Source organism: Rhopilema esculentum, chromosome 8, assembly GCF_057945365.1.
Source record: "Rhopilema esculentum isolate cy_ngs chromosome 8, ASM5794536v1, whole genome shotgun sequence".
In the NCBI taxonomy this organism is placed as follows: Eukaryota; Metazoa; Cnidaria; class Scyphozoa; order Rhizostomeae; family Rhizostomatidae; genus Rhopilema; species Rhopilema esculentum.
Genome location: NC_142822.1, coordinates 1,127,326 through 1,144,994, shown reverse-complemented (window position 1 = coordinate 1,144,994; position 17,669 = coordinate 1,127,326). Strand labels below are relative to the sequence as shown.

The following is a 17,669-nucleotide window of genomic DNA, read 5'->3' as shown; positions in this document are numbered from 1 at the left end:
TTTCCCAGAGCTTTTTAATGGAGTAAAAAGGATGAGTGCAGAATCTGGCTGCAAAGTTGGCAAAGTTAAAGTTCATAAATGCCCTTATCGTGTTCAATGCTTGATACGTCTCTTCCACATACAATTAGGTGAACAGTTGGTTGAACAGAAACTGATAGGACATAATTTAATCGAACGTTTTATGATTTTACGGGGACGAAAATGAGCGAAGGAGTATAGGCGTTTTTGCAAAGAGCAGGATGGCTCTAAGTTGCTACTCTGAATTACATTTTCAGTATCAAGTCAGAACCATTCTTCTCTACACGAAATAACTCCATCTGTGAACCATCGAGCACTCTGCAACAGACCAATTAACAACAATCTTAATGAAGAGGATATATACGTGAAATCTCACTGTTTGTTTCTATCTTATCGTTTCAGTTTATGAGTAATGACTTTTTAACTTTGTCCCTTTGTCTCCTCTCAGATCCATGAAAATTGAAAAACTTCTCTTTTTTTCAGCAGGTACCGGAAGTTAACAATTGCTCTGTTAACTTCTTAGAAATGATTGGAAAAGGATTCTTCATGGAGCTATGGAAAGCAGAGCTCGTAGAGAACGACCAGAGTGTGACACCATTATTAGTAAAACGGTTAAGTGGCGATGCAACCAAAGGCTTAGTAAACGCCTTTAATCTTGAGATAAGCAACGTTAGGGGACTTGATAATCCCAATATAGCAGAACTTTTGTGTGTTTCCAAGCCTGGTGCTGTTCCTTTTCTCGGATACGGAGGTGATAGTCAGCGTGATCTCAAGACCTGCCTTATGCAGTCAAGACCAGATGCATGCTTAGAAAGTCGGTTTATGTGCGTAGATTACGATGTTCTTATTGATATGGCGGTCCAGATTTGCAGTGGTGTAGAGTATCTGCATGAGAACAGCATTGTCCATAAGGACCTCGGAACCCGCAGTTGCCTTATTGATAGCGATTGTACTGTTAAAATAGCTCACTTTGGCATCGGACTGTACCTTCATCCGGGAGACTATTATCACGATAACTACATGACACTGCCAGCCAGATGGATGTCACCAGAAGCACTTCAAACAAAGAAGTTCACAAAAAGCAACGATATATGGTCTCTTGGTGTCCTGTTCTGGGAGCTTTTCTCGTTTGCTGACAGACCTTATGGTGATGTGTCGGACAAAGAGGCCATGGCTTTAGTTTCTCAAGGACATTTGTTACAATGTCCGGATGAGTGTCCGGCGGGTTTTTATAGTCTGATGAAAGAGTGCTGGACTATGGACCCCGATGAAAGGATGAAACTGAACTTAATTATGGAAAAGCTTACTTCGTGGAATGGTACAGTTTGTTAGCTTCGTCAACATTTATCAGCAATTAGGTCTTTTTTGGTAGAAGTTAAATCATTTTTTACGTTTTGTAAACACAGACATTTTATTTGGATGCATTTTCATTACGGCATGCCAACTAAACTATTCTTTATTTTGTGACATGCCAGCATTATAACCTTTATGTTAGTCAATTGTAATGTACCTCTGCCGACAAGGTCTTATGACGCAACAGGGCTAGGCTAGACATTTTATACTGACATTAAATATACACTTCCATTTCCTCTTTTTAGAGAACATATTTTCGAAGGGTAGAGGTCATAAAACTTTATGTTGGTTTTCATATGTCATTATTTCATGATTCAGGTTGATTAATACTGTAACGATCTGTAACGACACACGACCACCAATGCCACGAAATCTTTGTGACCTCACCCTTCAAAAATAGGTTCAGTCACAATTTTAAGTGTCTTCCAGAATTGCTTTTTATCTTTTTACATAGTTAAGGAGCCATCCTTTGACAATCAAAAGCATTTAGAATCCTCATGTAGGCTCATTTTCAGCATGAAGGCAGCTACCCGCTTCCCTTGCACTGCCAAACTCATAAGCTATAAATTCAGCAGGTCGCCTCGTAGTCGACACTAGATTCATCACATGTCCCAATTGAATCTCTTCACGAACACAAGTGCCTTTTCTCCTGAGTAAAGGACCTTTCCTTTATATTTTTTGAAAAACCAGACCGAATTGTATTTGTCTTGAGAAACAAGACCGGTCGGTTGGTAGTGCGTTAGGTGAACCAACTCATTATCATTAACTCATTGTCATTATCTCTGTGCTTTTGATACTTTTTTCTAGAACAGTATGTTCCTTCATGCCGATATCTACCAATGTAGTTTTGCTGATTTCATTATTTCATTTCCCAAGTAATTTCATCTCAAGCGGAACTGGGCTACTTCTATGAGAAACTAACAAAACTTTTCCTGTCTTCAAAAATTTTTCGTTAAATTACTGGCTAATGCTATAGATTTTGCGAAAAAAATCAACACCAATTGTGCTAAATGTTGGTATTATTGCACAGAAGAGCATTGGTAATGAAGATGCTAAGAAATCATAAGTAAGACTATGAAATTAATTATAACTTGTTTCGAATTGAGTCTTATGACGGTCCAAATGAATTATTTCCAGCCCACATCTAAACGTTAGCTTCAGGGAAATATTTTATGTGTAGTTTTCGTGTTGTGAGAACTTGAAAATCCTGTAGATATTCGTGTAAATAAATGTAAAATATTATTGCTTTGATATGCAGTCCATCAGTAATTATTTAAATGAAAGTGATTGACGAAATCTAATTATGTAATTTTCTATGTTCATTTTCTTAGGAAAAATTCTGTGTACCATGACCAAAACCCACACCTCGAGCTTCAGGACGGCACCAGCCAGAAATATGATGGGCAGGCAGGGGTATAGGGGGCCTTCCCATGAATTTTATAGGTCCTACAACCCCTGCAGTGCTGGGAGCGCCCGTTATTCAAAGATTGCAGAGAAAACCGGGATAAAACAGTTTTTGTCCTCTGCTTTATTGTCAACATATCATATAATCCAGTCTGGTTCTTTGTCTGCTTTATTGTGGAGGTTTTCGAAAATTAGCACTTAGATTAATCTATGGTACTTTAAAGTTCTGTTAACCATAACACGTTCTGTACTGATTTGAAAAAGACTTTCTAGTGTCATCAGAAATTGAGCCGCAACAGAAATTATCGATTATCAGTAGCAAAGTCAAAATTATATGACATGCTACCCCCCCCCCCACCCCATCCCATGCATTCCCCACCTTTCTCCCACCATTTCCCCATCGATTCTGAATGAAATTCAAAGTCGATCATCGAAAAGTGTCAACTTGTGGTGTCGCCCATTCTTGAACAACAAAATTTGGGCTACAGGGCTGAAAAATTCTAGCTATCCATTACTAACAATGCATCTTTCAGAAAAATTTGGGGACCATGGCCCCTGACTTTACCTTGGGACAATCAAAGTCAACCACATAGGTTGATGTAGAATAATAAAATTAAGTAATTTTAGCAGATAAGCTAGGAGTCATTCGAAACAAAGTAATGAAGCTGGGAGACATCGAAAGAAGGTAATGAAGCAGAGAGACATCCAAAGAAGGTAATGAAGCTGGGAGACAACAATAAAATGTGTTCATCTACTTCTACATCGATACTGAGCAGGACCGAGTACCGGTATAATGCTCAGAGTGCGAGAAATAATAGATTAATGGATAAAAAGTGCTAGAAGATGCCACTGATCAATGATTAGATTGAACATTTGCATGTCAAATGAGAAGCTGTAATTTTGTCAGCGGCAAGACTGAAATAAAAAAGGGACTGAAAATTAAAGGGAACATTGAGAGGGCATTGTGGTAATGGAATGGTCAGTGGAATCTATGAATTAATGCAGGTGCAAATTAATGATAAAAGTTACATGTTAGAATAGAATAGAAAAGAAACTAAAATACAGTTAAAGGCAACCCTTTGACCTGTCTGTGAACACAGTGTGTCCTTGGATTAACAACGTTTATGTTCTTCAGTTCCAGGGCCTAAAATAAGAAATTTTTACAGATCCACATTTCTTCATAAAAGTTGGGCGTGGTACTTTGCTGCGAATGGCAAAATGGGCGTGGCAAAGATAGAAACTGCCACTATAGTGCAAATAGGATGTTTTATTTGGCCAAATTTTAAATGATTGAAGTATAAGAAGCTAATTCTTTACAGGATATGGATTGGGTTAATAAGAAAATTAGCAACATATAATGATATCTTAATGTGAGCAAAAAGTTATCGAAAGGAAACCCTTTGACATGGTTTTTTTGGATCTCCGTCAAATCTCCGTCAAATGTTTCGATTATTATTCTTTCATTTCTCCTTCGAAAACCAGCTTAAATCAGTCTTGTTTCCCAGACTCTAGTACTTTTGGTTTTTTGGAGCCATATCTTTGTAGCTGTTCACGGAACTCGGAACTTGCCACCTGTTACTATCCTTTTGCTTTCCTGCCCTTTTCACCCAAAAACGCCGTTTTTGTCTTTTTCATGGTGCTTTAGCTTGTTTGACCAAAGATAAATTTTTATTTTATCTAACTCGGTTTTGTATTTCTATAGTAATTGAAATAAACGGGTTTCCAGTCAGGAAGAACTGCTACTAAAGGGTTTGTTATCGTAAACTTTAAAAACATTTTGTAACCTACGATTGCAAAAAACTTAGGGAGGACTATAGCCCCTGTTATGAAATATTCCCAATTAAATGTTCCTCCCAGATACCACCGAAAGGCTTATTATCGTTAAACTGCTTTAGCCTTGAGAGCAATATTTCCAATGCTTCTCCAATTTAAAACACCTTAGTTGAATTAGTGTTGCAACTTTTTCTGAAATCTACTTTAATCTACATAAACACCCAAATACATTACGGGCAGGAAATCATAATCATAATCTCGGTCTTTAGGCTCAGTGTTTTTTTAAGTAAGTCGTAAAAGCAAACTACTTTGACATGATGTCTTGAAGTTGAAGATGTATACCGAGTCCATCTTTCTTCAAAACAGTACGACAATATCATAAAGCGTAATTTACTGAAGCTTCGAGTTTTACAGTTTGTTGATTCTTTGTTATTGTCCATTGCCTATTTTTTGTAGCAATTTACTTATAAAAAATGACTGCAATTCATAAGGCTGGGATTTGGCTTTCACTTTGCATTGAAAAAACGTTCCTAATTCTATCTCAGGCGTTTCAATTGGTATTTTATGCTGCACTTTTAAGAAAATGCGATATTTACATATCCACACCTTCTACAATTACAATTCCACAAAGTGAGTCAGACCACGCTTATTTTAGGCCTTGTTCAGTTCAATTTCTTTCTGAAGCTTCCTTTTAAATATCTCCTCTTTAAGTTGCCTGTATTCGATTGGTAACATGTTCCAACATCTGATATTTCTTGGGAAAAATGAATACAAATGTGTGTTGGTATTAGCGCCAATGTTGATAAACTGCCGCTCACTTCTTCCTTGAAGCCGTATTGGTGCCATTATGTAGGATGGAATGTTAACAGCAATATTATCATTTACTGCCTTATGGAAGAGACATAACCTTGCAATAGAGCGACTTTCTTGAAGGGTTGGCCATTTGAGTTCTTTTAACATATCAGAGACACTAGAGTGTTGATCAAAATCTATCCTTACAAATCTAGCAGCTCTCCTTTGTATTGCCTTAATTTTCTTTATATGATTTGCTTGATGAGGATTCCATACTGTAGATGCATACTCTAACACTGTTATGATGGTGATTAGCAAGGCAGGGCTACCTATACAAATAAATCCTTACTCTCCGATTACTGGGTTATATCCTTCGAGACTTGCCAACAGTTAATGAGATGGTTTTATTGAAGTCTGCAACTAACAGTTATATGGAACTTAAACTTGGTACAGTTGAAAGCATTGAGAACTATAAAGATTTTAAGAAAATGCTCTCAAAATAAGCAATATATTGGAATAATCCAAGTTGACACTCATGTGTGTGCTTTAAGTGTTTTGGTTTAAATTTTTTAAACAATTATTTGTAAAAGATTTCTATTTTCCATTCTCATTTCTGAATACTATTAGCTTGTCAACCTGTTTTCAATCCTTTGTCACTAAACTTACGTGTATATAAAGGTGTGTTCTTGCTTTTAAAACTCTTAAAGGTATATATGGCTTCACAAATTCTTCATTTATTTCATTGAGTTGACTGGCTCCTGGATATACAGGCCAGATATACAGGCCAGATATACAGGCCAGATAACATACCCATTGTTTATAATACATGGTTGACCATTATAAATTTTGTGAATATGACTTTCATTGTAGCCCTTGAATACAAGTTTTATTCCTATTTGCTTAACTTTAAGAGTGCAACTTCTTTTTTCTGTTGTGGTATTTCTCTGTACTTTGTACAACTTCCTATCCTATAATCAGTGGTGAACCCAGGGCTGTAGTAGTGGGGGGCTCAGGACCCCCCCTATTCCCCCCCTTGGGTACGCCACTGCCTATAATGCCAGCAAAACAAACACCAGTTTAAACATAAAAATATTAATGAGAATACAAAGCTTAAACAACTTATCAAAAACATCCTTTTTCAGGAATTCCATTTAATTTTCTATGCAGTTAAATACAACAAGCTTGATCAATATAAATCACTGTGGAAATCTGCAGCAAAAAGTCATGGTTGATCTTCACCAGAATAGTTTTTGTTCATCTGAAATGCCGAATTTTCACCCTGGACATTGATTGGCTGACACTCAATGCTTGCAATAACCCTTCTTCTGAAACGTGGTTGCAGCACTCTGAATACTGTTACAATTGCTACAATGGTTCCGATTAAAAATCCTGCAAGAACATCACTCCAATGATGTTTGTAGTCAGAAACTCTTGAGAAGCCAGTGTATAAAGCCAACAAGATCAAGACTGCTTGGATAAGTATTTTGAGAAACTTGCTTTCTTTTGGGAAATGTAGCTTTGCTTCAAGATACAACACCAGAAATACCATGATATAAGCTAATTGAGAAAACAATGAATATTTATTAAGGATAATAAAATTATATTCTAAACATATTTGTCTGGGGTAATTATAACTCAACTTATAAATATTCTATTAACCTTATACCTAGTCAGTGATACCAAAGACTTTGACTGAATGCCTTATAAACTTAAATGTTGTTGGAACAATATGTTTAATCTATCAATAATATCAATGTAAATGAATTTAAAAGGTGCTTCACTTAGGTGCTTCAATTGATGATACCTTTATTGGTGCCAATTTGCTTAATGTTTAACAGAACTTTAATTAACTATATGAATAACATTTTACATAACTAATCTTCTAACTTCATCTTATGCTTGTTATGCTCTCAGGTTGTCATTGATATATTCGAAAAATGAAGATAAAACATAGCATTCTTATAAAGTGTGTTTTTATAAAAAGAAAAGAGTGCAGTCTAATAGCTGCATTTGTAGAAAATATAAATATTTTTTGATGATTTTAGCAGCAATGTAATTTTAAACACTAGTTCACACCAGTTTGCAGAGTATGGCATGTGCACACCGGAGATATTTTTGTATTTTTGGGTGTGGCAACTAATATGGGCGTGGCTGGGTGTGGTCCCATAGACAATTCTGTGGCTTCTATTGGAAGGACCCAGACAAGAAGAAGAAAATGCGGGCAAAAGAAGAAGGCACGTGAGGCAGGCTCCTTCGCATTTTTACAGTAAAATGCAAATTTAAAACTTGAACCATAACAGGGGAAAATTTAATAGCTGGTGCACACCAGCACACCAGAAATTTTTGGTGGTGCACACCGGCACACCAGGCTTTTTGCTCGTGCACACCGGGATCTCGTCGAAAAGTGCCATACTCTGCAGACCGGAGTTCACACACATCTTTCCTTTGAACACATTTTAACGTCCATTTTTTAACTGATTGCATTTTTCTTAATTATGGTCTTTCCAAACGTGTTACTAAGTGACAAAAACGATACTTCAACTCAAAAAGGGGAGGGGCAACTGAATCTAAGGAAGTCACCCACCTGAAAATGATGAATGACCGGATGGGAAAGATAACCGGGATTCTTTTGACAACCTTGCATTTGTTCCAGTGCATACATCGGCTGTAATGAAAAGGTAGTTGCCACTTGAATCTGTGCATTGTAACTTTGCCCAATCAGGATTGCAAACACTGAGGAAATGGGGTCGTAGACGGCCTAAGCTGTACTTGCCAACATCCGTAATGAAAGTATTCAATGCCGCCCCATAAATATCAACCAGTATGACCCAACCTATTGTCTTCAGCACAGGAGGTATATTTAAGAACATAGATTCCTGGCCCATCTGCAATTCTTCCGCTTCATTTTTGTGTTGGCGATACCACAAGATCTCTGTTAAAACAATCACCACCAGACTTATGGCCGCCCCAACAGCAATAGCCAACGCAGTTGAAATGGTACTGTCTTTATAGGGTTTCTTAATGCTTTCATCGTTGCAGAAAAAGCCTCTCTTATATGGCTTGCCAGTAGTAGCAAAAAGGATTATTCCAGCTCCAAACAGTATTATACAAAAGATATCAACAGCGCGGCAAAGTTTACCTATCGTTGAGCTTCTCATTTTGCACGATGTGTTGCCAAAGTGAAACTAAAACGACGACTAATTAATAGTAAACAAATGGAAGCCTCGACTTCATCAAGAGGCTTTTCCTGTAGAAAGTAACATTTTTCCAAAGAGGTGCTGGAGCAGGGGGCGAAGTGCCAAAAAACTGGCAAAACAAAAGCAAAATGAATAGACAAGCATTGAACTTCGTGCTCCGGCGTCACTGACCCTTTGCTATTCCTAATCTTTTCTCATACCATTATCTTAGGATTTTAAGCAGCTAACAAATTTCGATGTAGCAAATTATTGAAAACTATAATCTTAAAACCATGTTTAAACATGCCAAATTCGTATGAATGTGAACATGGAATTCTTCACACTTTCTCGTGGACATATTACGCTCTAGCCCAAAGGCTGTCCTTTATTCTTCATTTAGTTTGCAATTCTAAATGAGATATCAATTAAGGCTGTTGTCTCATCAGGTTTCTAGCTAAGAAAGTTTGAGTTGTCTATCAAACCTTTGATAAAATTTAAAATCTATGATCAAATCTAAATAACACTATTATAGAAATTTGTCTTTCTAGCAGCAAATCACTACGCTGAAAATCCCACGAACCCATAAGGCCAACTATTGGTTTTCACTCCTTTTCATAAGAACACGTTATATACGAACACGACCATCTCAAAAACAGATTTTATCGGTGAATTAACTGTGCCAGGATATCATGCAAAGCTCTTATTCAGTGGTTTTAGAGACAGTTTATAATAAGTAGTTATAGCATCAATCCAAAAAAATAGAACATCGAGCCTCGTCTAGCACGCAGGCTAGCCTCGGCAGAAGTTTAACCTTTCCTCTACTTTTTTTCGTTTTTCCTTAATCGACTGATGAATCCATAAGAAGCTTTTTTACCACAAACAAACGCATAATCATTCAATTAAGAAATTGATTTTGATGAGCAAGCAGGAGGAATTATAGATTGTTCGTTTAACTGCACCTGTCAATTACGAACCAACCTGGGGTATCAAGGGCGACAAAGCATGATAAAAGTCAATGCATGTCAGCTAGTTTAAAAAACACAGTCCTCATCCACCTTACACCACCCCTATCCCCACTGTAAAGACAGAAACAATTTCAATTTTGAAGAGGTGGCTAAATACTTTCTCGAAGGTCTATCAAATAATCTATTATATTATCTTCCTGTGCTTGTAATAAAATTTGAAGGATGTTAAACTCCCAATTCTTCATGTGTTTATCAGTTAAGTTGCTTATTGATAGGTGAAATGTCACGACCTTCAACTATGTCTTCGTCTGTAAATTCTTAACAGGGGTACCAGACCAGAACAGAACCTCAAGAAACATGAGATACGGTCTTTAAGACCGATGCGACGGAAGGCATTTCTGTGAACAGGTTTAAACTATATTTCTAAGATTCAATCATGTTTACCCCATACTGGAGCGATCTGCAGTCAACCATCAAGCAAATGTCGGTATTTCGCTACGTTTTGGCCCGTCTTTTTTTGAACCAAATAATCCCTGGGCTAAATAGGCATACAGTAGTAGGGATTTATTACTATTTACAAATTAATTAAAGGCTATTTATTAATCTGCGAAAACTCCAGAAGACGATCAGCTTCATCCTACAAACCTTTTCGCTAGGATTCAGAAAGTTACATGTCTAAATTCGAACAGAAATTCTACTGCCTACTTTGCTTGACATCTTAGCAACAAATATTTCAATTTTTTTTAGTATTTTTGCAGATTCTTAGATTCACACAATAATGGCAATGTGCAAATTCCTTCTACCAAACCTTTAAAGCTTCAAAAATTTTCAAAATACCGATATTCTTAGTAAAGTTTTACGATTCGGGACGTGATGAAAACGGGTCCCCCACAACTCCCAAAGAAATAAAATGAGGGTAGCCTCGTGTTCGCGTACAGCCTCGGTATCGAGTTGAACTTTCCTCCAGCAATTCAGCCATCTTTGCAAAATTGTATCTCTGGCGAGATGGGTAGCGAAGAGCCAGAAGTTAAGTATGGAGTCGGTGCATATCTTACTGAAATGGACCATCATCCAGGCGACGATGCTATGTTAAAGGGTTTTCAGGTTGGCGCCCAAACAGCCTTTTTTGGTAAGGTGTTCTTTTCATGATATTATAAACAGCAATGCAACACTTTTATCTGTATCTTAATATTTGATAGTGAGACAGAATATTTTTCAATTCAAGGTAGTTTGAATATGTAATCCGTAATAATACCTTTTTGAAAATAATCACAAAGATACTCAATAAAAAGTAAAATACAATAGAGACAAATTTTACAAAGTTTTGAATTTAAGTTGTGCTTATTTTAATGGAGAGTCAGGACATTTGTCTTGCTCTGATAGCCATCCTGACACTCTTCACTAAACCCTTGAACAATCTTTTTTAGGAGTTGTTAGAGAAAGTTAACGATTGTGAAAAGAGATTCTAGTCTACTGACATATGTGTTCTTGCACCAGTGGAAGGGTGGCTACATTTTCCTGGGGTGACCATGTCAATTTTTGTGCCCTATCTACACTACCAGGACAAAAGTATTGCAACACCCAAACGAAAATGGCATCCAAAAAAATTGAAGTTTTGAAAACTAATATCTTTATGCTGAACTATTCCCATGAAGAGAGAAAATAATCAGGCTAAACCAGTAGTCAAATTCTTTGAAATTTATTGAGGATTTTGAAATACTCAGAATTACAATGTTAACCTAAGAATTCTTACAGTTATAAGAAAAAGTATCTGCAGTGGTAAAATCAAAATATCAAGAGGATAAGGAGCTAGTAGTGTGATAAAACTTCGTGTAACTGGTCTTTTACTTCTAAAGATTTCAAAACTTTTTACAGAAAATGAAAGCAAAATAGCGAGAGATCAGGAAACAACAAATTAAGTCAATATTCCTGACTTCTTTAGCCCTGAAATTTTCCATTTCACCTTGGGTAATTTTTTGGGTACAGTTAGGCCCATATAAATTAGTAAATCATAAACTAGCGATGTGTGAGTTAATGCAGTGAACATGTCAAAATAATGCAAAACAGTTTCTTTAGTGGAATCAAATCAATGCTAGGAAAATGAGGAAGGCAGTTTTTATCATAAAAAGCAATACATCCCCCTTACATGGCCATTTTTACTCAAATTTACCTGAAAATCTGCAAACTCTATGTCTTTCCTCGGCCATCACAAAGACCTAACCTTAAAATAAGTGAATATTTCTTCTTGCCAATAAAAATGATCTGATTTGAAATCCATAAGATTCTCTAAGGTCCAAACAAAAACTGACTTGGAGAGTTTATTAAGAATGAAACAGAATCCCAGTGCATTTCATCAACAAATTTTGTGCATCAATTCCAAAGCAATTTTCTGTACTTATCAGAGCCAGAAGCACCTCCACAAAATGTCTGTTTAATTAAAAGTTACTTGAATTGCTGATTAAAATTTTGAAAGATCAAAATAGAATATTCAAATTAACGCTTCATTGAATTTGCAATTTTATTTGCTTGCCATTGGCTGATTAAACAATAGCTTAATCAGACAACAACAAAAGTTATTGCATGATCCGCCATTAATCGCCTTCGCAGGAGTTGCAATACTTTTGTCCTGGTAGTGTATATATCATGGTTATATATAAGAACGTGTTTCTAGAAGGGAAATCAATTTTTGCAACTTGAATTCAAAATTTCTTGAATAAGTTTTGATTAAAAATGCAAGTATCATTTGACCTTCTCGATCTTGGCTCAGTAAAATATTCCAGAGTCGGCCTATTTTTGAGGAAATAGGATAGGCAAAACATAAAATACTAATCAAAAGACATTTGATGTTTCATACAGGCTGGCAGCCCCTTGAACTCGTTTGTTATATCCAGAATACCAGTTTCAGAGTGAAATAACATTGAGTGAATTTTTGTTTGGGGCTCCTCAGATTTTTGGCTAAAGGTAACCTTATTCCATTTACTATTTACGGCACTGCTTATGGGATGATTTCATCAAAATTAAATCTTTAGGGCTAAGAATAAAGTTTAGTGGCATAGGAGGACCCACCATGGTTGGGTCCAACGCGCAAGAAAATTATTGCAATCAAGCCTTCTAGAATGGCTAAAAATGCATCTCCCAGACTAAAATTTAAAAAGTTGCTATACCACTATAAATTGCTATACAATTTGACAATTCTCAGAGAAACATAATTATTGATTTTTAGAAAAAATTTGCAGGGGAGGATTCATGTGTTGGGGAAAGAAAGAAAGGGTGACCTTTGTTTCAGAGTGCAGATTGATATAAATAACAAGAAACTATTGTATTGATGGTCAGGGTGCATTCCTTTCAATTAGGCCCAAACATCTTTGGCGTTCATTCAGGTTTTCATATCACCTCCATAAATGGAGCTAAAGAGTGTCATAGACTCTTATTTAGCGGAGGTATTTTTCAATTTTTTTATAGCCTATGGAGCAAAATTAATTGGAGGCATTTATACAGTTTTTGATTGCCTATTGCAAGGAGGAGATTAGTAGTTCTGACCAACTTAGGGTTAAATATCAAGGCGTTTAAATTAAAACTGCTGGAATGTTAGAAAAAGAAATTAAAATAAATTATGAAAAGACTGGAGAAGCACCAGATCAGCCAGAGAAGGTAGTTAAGACGAGCTGGATATCTTATTTGTTGATGACGAAGGAGAGATAAAAACTGAAAATAGATCTGTATTGGATGTATAAAAAATATTAAGTTTGTTAGTTTGCCATTCAATTGATGTAAAACGAGTTTTTTCTAGTGTTGTCAGCAAATCTAATTTCGATAACATAAAATTTTGGTTTCCAAAAAATTCTGTGGGATTAATTTTTGGTTGCCCCAACTTAATGTATTTTTTCTTCCCTTCAATTCAAAATCTACAACTTAACAAACTACTTCTGATTTCTTGTGCCCTTCCCCTCCACAATGTTCAGAGCAGGCTTCAAAGCTGCAACTAGGAAATCTACACATCATCTGTTGACCACAAAACAGGGAGCAATATATGACACAAATGTTGATTGGGTCATGGCAACCCAATGTGCTTTGATTGTAGAATATCATGTTTAATTAGATTTTTCACAGCAACACTATGCAGCAAGTAACTGTGAAGTGTTCTACCTGTGTACGATCAATTTTGATGTTCCAAGGTAAATATTACAAGCAAACATTTTTGGTGCCCCCTTATCTCCAATTGTGCCCATATTCAGGGGGGCCATGGTCCCCATGCCACCATGCCACTGTCTTGTACTACTTTTTCTTGCCACTCATTAATTGGTTTCCTGCTTTTATCTTTCAAGGTGGTATATATGGATCAGCTGTTGCAGCCCTCTTCCCCCCTCCAGCTGGCTCTCAGCCCCTACTTTATGCTCTTAGGCTAGTTGGCATCAATGCTGCCTTTTATGGTTTGTATATTTTTGTGTGCTTTTGGCTTAAGTAGCTATTTAGTTTTTTTTTCTTTTGAAAGTTCTATGATTCAGGAAGAGGAATTTCTTCTAATTTAATGGTTTTCAAGCCAATGTTTTATTCCACTGGTTGCAACAAGAATGAACTTAAATACATTTTGTAATTGATTTAAATGAAAAAGTTTAAGCATAAAGTATAATTATAATGTTTTTATCTTGCAAAAAGTGTAGAATTGTTGTAGATTGATTCTAAGTATGTATGGAAAGCAATGAAGTCCTGGTATCATGAAATTTTTTTTATCCGAATAAATGTTACAAGAACATACAAAGGTTACAAGATGATTCCGCAGGGAGCATGGAAATACATAGCAACCATGTGACTATAACATTTAATATAACAACTCAACACTAATTTATATAATCTAATTATTAAAGATTACATACTACAAATAACAATTACATAAAGTAGCAAAAAGCACATAAAACACAAGTGACCATACAGAAAGATTTAATGTAAATTTTTATTATAAAGGTTTACCAATCCATGGGGTCGCAATAGTGCTTCCACAGTGCTGAGAATATTATGAAATTTGCTGGCATGCTAGTTATCACAGACCTTTAACTCATGAAGGAGTGTGCAGCTCATGAAATGTAGACCATAAAATTTTTAATGAAGATTTTATATGTTAGCCATTTAAATATGATATGTAATCTTGTGAATATGCTTAAAGGGTGTATAGCTGTTTGAGAAAGTTTATGAGGTTTTAAGGATAAAATAATTTTTAACCGATGAACCAAAGAGTTTTTACGAAAAAATTCTCTATCAAGATACTGCACACGAAAGAATAAGAACTTAAGGAGGCATGTGTGGAGTTGTGCAAATACTATCGCAAACCTAATGTAACTTTTTTGTTACTTTAAATGCATTTACTGTCCAGTTTGTTTGTTTGTTTTGTCTGGCATGATTAATAATTATTTCTTATGTCTCATGTTTCTAATTTAATAAGAAATATACGAAGTGAATCTTTCAAAATTTGTTCTCTTCAAGGTGGAGTTGGTGCTACTTTTGCAGTGGTCACAACCTTGGCAACAAATATCAGAGATAAAGATGACTACAAAAGCTGGGCGATTGGTGGTGCTGCTGCTGGGTCACTGCTAGGTTTTCGATGTAAGTTTGCATGTTTACAACAATTCCAAACATCAATACTAGAATAAGCTTTATGCAATTATCAAATGTTTTATGTCAGCAAGATTACATTACAGAGCACAGACTTTGTATCATCTCACCAACTAGAGAGCTGCTTAAATTTTGGGAGGGCTCAACAATCTAAAAGACTAGAGCAAGATGATTTATTGTTTGGTGTGAATTGCATTTTCAAAGTTGCTGGTTTTGGTAATACAGAAAAAATAATTTTTAATTTTTATCCATGCATAGTTCAAAAGTAGCATTAAGAGGATGAATGACCTCTTTGATTGGTTCCTTTCTAACCAATCAGCAACTATAAACTGCTCACATTGTTGAGCTGAGATGTATATAACACATGATTTTCTGTTTTTGTACAGACAGATCCCTGGATGCCTAGTAAATAAAAGTATGACCTTGCTTGCTCAATGATTTTACAATTTTCTATGCTATGTGTTTTGCAGCAGAGTATGTTTTCCAAAATAATAATGAACTATGGCCAAAAAACATTTATTGAAGCATTCCTAAATTTGCAAACAACTTTTCGAAATGTCATGTTTTTAACTTTCGATTAATGGATATCATTCTGGTACTCAATTCATTCGCTATTATATGATATTTTGGATGAAATACCACATGCAACGTACATATTTAATATAAACAGAATCATCATACTGTTAACAGGTCATTTTGTTTGGTGCTTGTTGCAGTATAGATAGAGCTTAGTGATTGAATTAAGCATGAAATTCAAAGAAGCAAGCCAGCACTGTCCTGTACAACACACCATCTTAGACAGAACTTTGAATATGCTTATTGGTTTTTTTATTTCAAGATCGTGGTATTGCAACAGGAGGTAAATTTGCATTTGGACTAGGATTACTTGCAGCTGTTGTCAAATACACTAGTGTCTACAGAGAACCATTCCATGATCCATCTGCATTTTTCAAGACACCTAGAGAGGACTCACAAAGTTAAGTAGATGCTCTGATTAATGTGTGTATAAATTGTTTGCTTATAAGATTTTGTCGTAAAATGTTGTCTGATATGGAATTATTAAAACACTGCAAAATGACCATGATGCGTATTCCTGTTATAGATAACTTTTTTGGAGAATGTAAGTGGTTTTCCTGCTGTTGATTCAGTAGGTTCATAACAGCCTCAGGAGCTCCTCTTGGCCAAGATAATCTTTTCAGTATATTTCCCTTTACAACCTGACATGATTTAACAATTCATGACATGACATAATATGACGTGACGTGACATGATGTGACGTGACGTGACATGACATGACATGAAGAGATTCTCCTACCCTTCAAACTGAAAATGAATTGAAAATCTTGGTCCCAAAAAATGTCTCGATGAATGGATAACGGGAAATAGCATTGGTAGTTGATCCCATGCTATTGCATGGAGGCAAAGTTATTCCACAAACATTTGGTCACGCCCCTCCAGGTATTTCAGGGGTCATATTGTATTTTTTTATTAGGGAAGTATTTTCGGTAGTAGCTGATTAAAGCAAACCCGTTCTGAAATTCCAAAGTTTCCTTTGACCATCAATCAATATGTGGACAGTTCAACAAGTAATCAAGAAACCAAAAATTTAATGTAATACTTAAATTAACAGCATTCAACACGAAACCACAAGTTTAACCCAAGAAAAAGACAGTACAAATGGTACTTAGTATTGACTCGGTAGGAACTTCGAAAGCATTCAAAGTTGGAAGGGGAACATGTAGAAAAGGCGCACTTTTTTAAGAGGTTAATTCGTAGTAAAAGGCATTTTTCTAAAAAATGGGGAGCACCCTTCATTCAGACCTGTGGAAGGTCCTAGAAAATTTTCATCAATTTCCTTTAGTGGAGGCAGAACGGAAAATTTTGGAAGTATAACTTTCTAGGGATGACCGGAATCTGCATCCAAAATAACTACAGCATACTTAATTGGCCCAATTCGAGGACTGGGGTCAAGTACCCCAGTCTAAAAATAGCACTTGGGGGCATTTTTCCGCTTGTGTCTGTTCGGCATCGTCATCAGCGCGTGAAATTACCACAGTGTACCCATTTTCATGCCGGTGTCACAGTTTGCTACCCTGTCCTGGGTACCAGACTCACTTTATATAAACTGAATCTGGTACACAGGTCGCACTGTCGATGTTGCATATGGGAAGAATTGTCATACCTCATGCTTGACTTTTCAGTTCTCTGGCACCTTGAAGGCGTGTTTGGAAACGATTTGCCCTCTAGATTTTCAATCATCTCTGATGAATGATGATTAGTGATCTACATCATAGGCCCACGATAGCTATTGTGTTAATATCAGAGGCTTAAAACGTAACGCTCTTTCACGTGGTATTTAACCTTTGGAAAAGCGCACAACTCGTAACAATGTAGTTTCATTTTTACTCTTTTTGGCTGGATGAAAACGAAAAAAGCATGGAACAGTCGATGTAATGAACACTTTCGAGGGTCTCTATCCGTGCTTTCTTCGTTAGATTTTTTATCATCTAAACAGATCTAAACAGTTCAAGAGAAGATTTTGTTCTTTTCTTTTTCACAGGGCCAATTGCAAACCACGCTT

At 36.1% G+C, this 17,669-nt stretch overlaps 3 protein-coding genes across 7 annotated transcripts in view; 2 read left to right on the top strand and 1 right to left on the bottom strand.

The window, feature by feature from the left end:
• The window catches only part of LOC135694701 (inactive tyrosine-protein kinase transmembrane receptor ROR1), a 28,499-nt gene extending 25,816 nt beyond the window's left edge, over nt 1–2,683 (top strand). For 2 of the 5 annotated variants that reach the window (XM_065213534.2, XM_065213538.2), the window contains exon 14: nt 502–2,683. In XM_065213534.2, the coding sequence (XP_065069606.2) occupies nt 502–1,350 (849 nt within the window). In that variant the 3' untranslated portion in view covers nt 1,351–2,683. The remainder of the gene's footprint in view (nt 1–501) is intronic. The other 3 variants (XM_065213535.2, XM_089109618.1, XM_089109617.1) reach the window with 3 other exon arrangements.
• A 3,733-nt stretch (nt 2,684–6,416) lies between these two features.
• LOC135694704 (phospholipid phosphatase 1) lies at nt 6,417–8,542 on the bottom strand. The gene is made up of 2 exons (XM_065213543.2): nt 7,925–8,542; nt 6,417–6,897 (listed from the first exon to the last, which is right to left on the bottom strand). Exons 1-2 carry the CDS (start codon nt 8,496–8,498, stop codon nt 6,563–6,565), a joined length of 909 nt encoding a protein of 302 aa, XP_065069615.2. The 5' UTR covers nt 8,499–8,542; the 3' UTR covers nt 6,417–6,562.
• A 1,881-nt stretch (nt 8,543–10,423) lies between these two features.
• LOC135694709 (uncharacterized) lies at nt 10,424–16,167 on the top strand. Its single transcript, XM_065213548.2, has 4 exons — nt 10,424–10,610; nt 13,807–13,911; nt 14,960–15,079; nt 15,927–16,167. The coding sequence occupies exons 1-4, from the start codon at nt 10,487–10,489 to the stop codon at nt 16,067–16,069; spliced, it is 492 nt and encodes a 163-aa protein (XP_065069620.1). The 5' UTR covers nt 10,424–10,486; the 3' UTR covers nt 16,070–16,167.
• Nucleotides 16,168–17,669: the final 1,502 nt, after the last annotated feature.

What these genes read in the sequence shown, in the direction of transcription:
- LOC135694704 (XM_065213543.2), bottom strand. Translation starts at nt 8,498, where the DNA reads ATGAGAAGCTCAACGATAGGTAAACTTTGCCGCGCTGTTGATATCTTT. An exon ending in CGGTCATTCATCATTTTCAG is followed by an intron (nt 6,898 to 7,924) that starts GTGGGTGACTTC and finishes TTTCTCAATTAG; the next exon opens with CTTATATCATGGTATTTCTG.
- LOC135694709 (XM_065213548.2), top strand. Translation starts at nt 10,487, where the DNA reads ATGGGTAGCGAAGAGCCAGAAGTTAAGTATGGAGTCGGTGCATATCTT. An exon ending in CATCAATGCTGCCTTTTATG is followed by an intron (nt 13,912 to 14,959) that starts GTTTGTATATTT and finishes GTTCTCTTCAAG; the next exon opens with GTGGAGTTGGTGCTACTTTT. An exon ending in GTCACTGCTAGGTTTTCGAT is followed by an intron (nt 15,080 to 15,926) that starts GTAAGTTTGCAT and finishes TTTTATTTCAAG; the next exon opens with ATCGTGGTATTGCAACAGGA.